At 48.2% G+C, this 1,965-nt stretch overlaps 1 protein-coding gene across 1 annotated transcript; it reads right to left on the reverse strand.

Moving 5' to 3' along the window:
- Positions 1–280: 280 nt before the first annotated feature.
- On the reverse strand, positions 281–1,674 carry PENARI_c006G04110 (F-box domain protein; the record flags this gene model as incomplete). The annotated part of the gene is made up of 2 exons (XM_022630284.1): positions 281–286; positions 337–1,674. The coding sequence occupies 2 exons, from the start codon at positions 1,672–1,674 to the stop codon at positions 281–283; spliced, it is 1,344 nt and encodes a 447-aa protein (XP_022489797.1).
- Between the last annotated feature and the right edge of the window lie 291 nt (positions 1,675–1,965).

A 1,965-nucleotide genomic window follows, 5' to 3' on the forward strand; every position in this document is an offset into this window, starting at 1 on the left:
CTATAATACCAGCGGTAACAGAATCACACACCAGGCAATTGAATTGATTTAGCGTAATTGTTGAAGTTCACATTGAAAATTTATTGGAAAGAGAAAGAAAAAATCCTCAAGCACTCTGCGGCATTATGGACATCCATAAAGCGCTTTCCGAGATCTCATCCAATGCATAAGTTCAGGAGAGCCCTTAGTTCGTCCCCTAGGTTTCGGCCGAAACACAAGCCCTTTCTTCAATTCTTCGTGATTGAAGCTTCTGGTGTGCACACGATACATGTCATTCGCTTCAAAGCTTGTCCAACGCGGTGGCTTATCTGTGTCCCAAATTGGGTGCAGACTCACCATGCCGTCGATTTCCTGCTCGCCATGCTCTTCATCTTGCTTTTCATCATTCGAATTGGGCCGCCTCGGTGCAAATTTTGGATACGGCATATGTTTTCCAAACAAGTTCCCGAGGTTGAGGTTCTCTAGCTTTGGCATCGACTGGCTTAGATGAGAAAAGATCGGGGTCCAAGACCCAGCGGTCAAAGAACACTCGTGCAATGTGAGAGAGCGGAGATCGGGATGCTTTCGGAGAAATAGCAGAAACGAATCCCCTTTTGCCAGGAATCCAGAAAGTGCACATTTTTCCAGTCTTGGGAAGTAGGTTTCATTGGCGATACTTTCAATTATCCGGTCGTAGCTGTCCAAGCTCCCGTCGACCAGGGTCTGGCGGAAAGATAAATCCAGCTCTCTAAGGGCTGATGCAGACTTGAGTAGGGATGTAATTCCCTGTGTTTCATCAGCTAGCACCGCACGAGGATCATCGCGTGATAAATGTCCCGTCGAGTAGCCAAATGTTCTGCGAGATGCTTCGTCGTATTCACTTAGTTTGTCTTCATCTGATTCGACAATTTCAAGCTCATTTTGTATCTCAGCAGACATACTGAGCTTGAGTGATTCCAGGCCTTTGCTTAGTATCCCTAGCTGCTTTGGGCTGAGACCTGATGCATAGGAAGTGATGTGACCAGATGAAATGCAGCATCTGGGAGTATTGCGATATACATCGAGTTTCTTCACCGAGGCCCCGCTCTTCACTATGGCTGTCACAACCAAAGAGAATACATGTGACGCTCGCATCCAGAGCGGATGCCACTTCCCATGCCCGGCCGATCCTCGCTGCGAACGTCCCATGATGACCGCACCATCTAAGTGGATAAAATCCAACTCGCCAAACCCTTTGAGCGCAAGTTGAAGAAGTTCAATCATCTCGCTCGACGACTCATTGGATCTTAGTTCTTGCTGTTCTTTTAACCAGTTCAACTCGGATTTAGCGTTCAAGAGTTCCTCGGGGGAATATGCGACATCAGTTGCTGTAAAAAAAGGCCCATGGCATTCCCGCACAATGTATTTTCCAGATTCCACGTTCTTCTCTAATTCGGAAGAGTCCAGGCTCGTGGCCAGAAAGGTCAGAGAATAGACCATCTTGCTGATGGCAGGATTGCAAGCCAAGGCATGAAGAGAGCGAAGATTCTGCGGCGATACATCGAAAGTTGGTTGTTGAATGGAGCCTAAGAACCGGGGCCCGATGCACTTTTCTGCGAGCTTTCGGTCTGTCAGACGAAGAGCCTTGACCGTGTCGAGATCCAGATATGTGAGGATTATCTCGAAGACTTCAGCAGGCAGTGTGGTCCAGCCCATGATGGGGGATGAATTTCGCTCTGAAGCGAAGCGTTGAAAGGTGAGTTCCATAGGCTTGTGCGGGGTTGTTTGAGGGCCGGAGGCAATCACGCGAAAGTCATGTCTACCTGCCTTAGCAAGCTCACATCTGACTAGTGGCACTCATGTCAGTACAAGGGTTACTGACATTCGCGGTATATAATTACCTTCAATAAAAAACCTAGTACATACGACCATAGGGTGTGGAGAACAGGGCTTCCCGTCCGCTCAGCCGTACTTAAGCCACACGCCGGTAAGTTAGTAGTTAGGTGG

Source organism: Penicillium arizonense (assembly GCF_001773325.1).
Source record: "Penicillium arizonense strain CBS 141311 chromosome Unknown PENARI_contig006, whole genome shotgun sequence".
NCBI classification, from domain to species: domain Eukaryota; kingdom Fungi; phylum Ascomycota; class Eurotiomycetes; order Eurotiales; family Aspergillaceae; genus Penicillium; species Penicillium arizonense.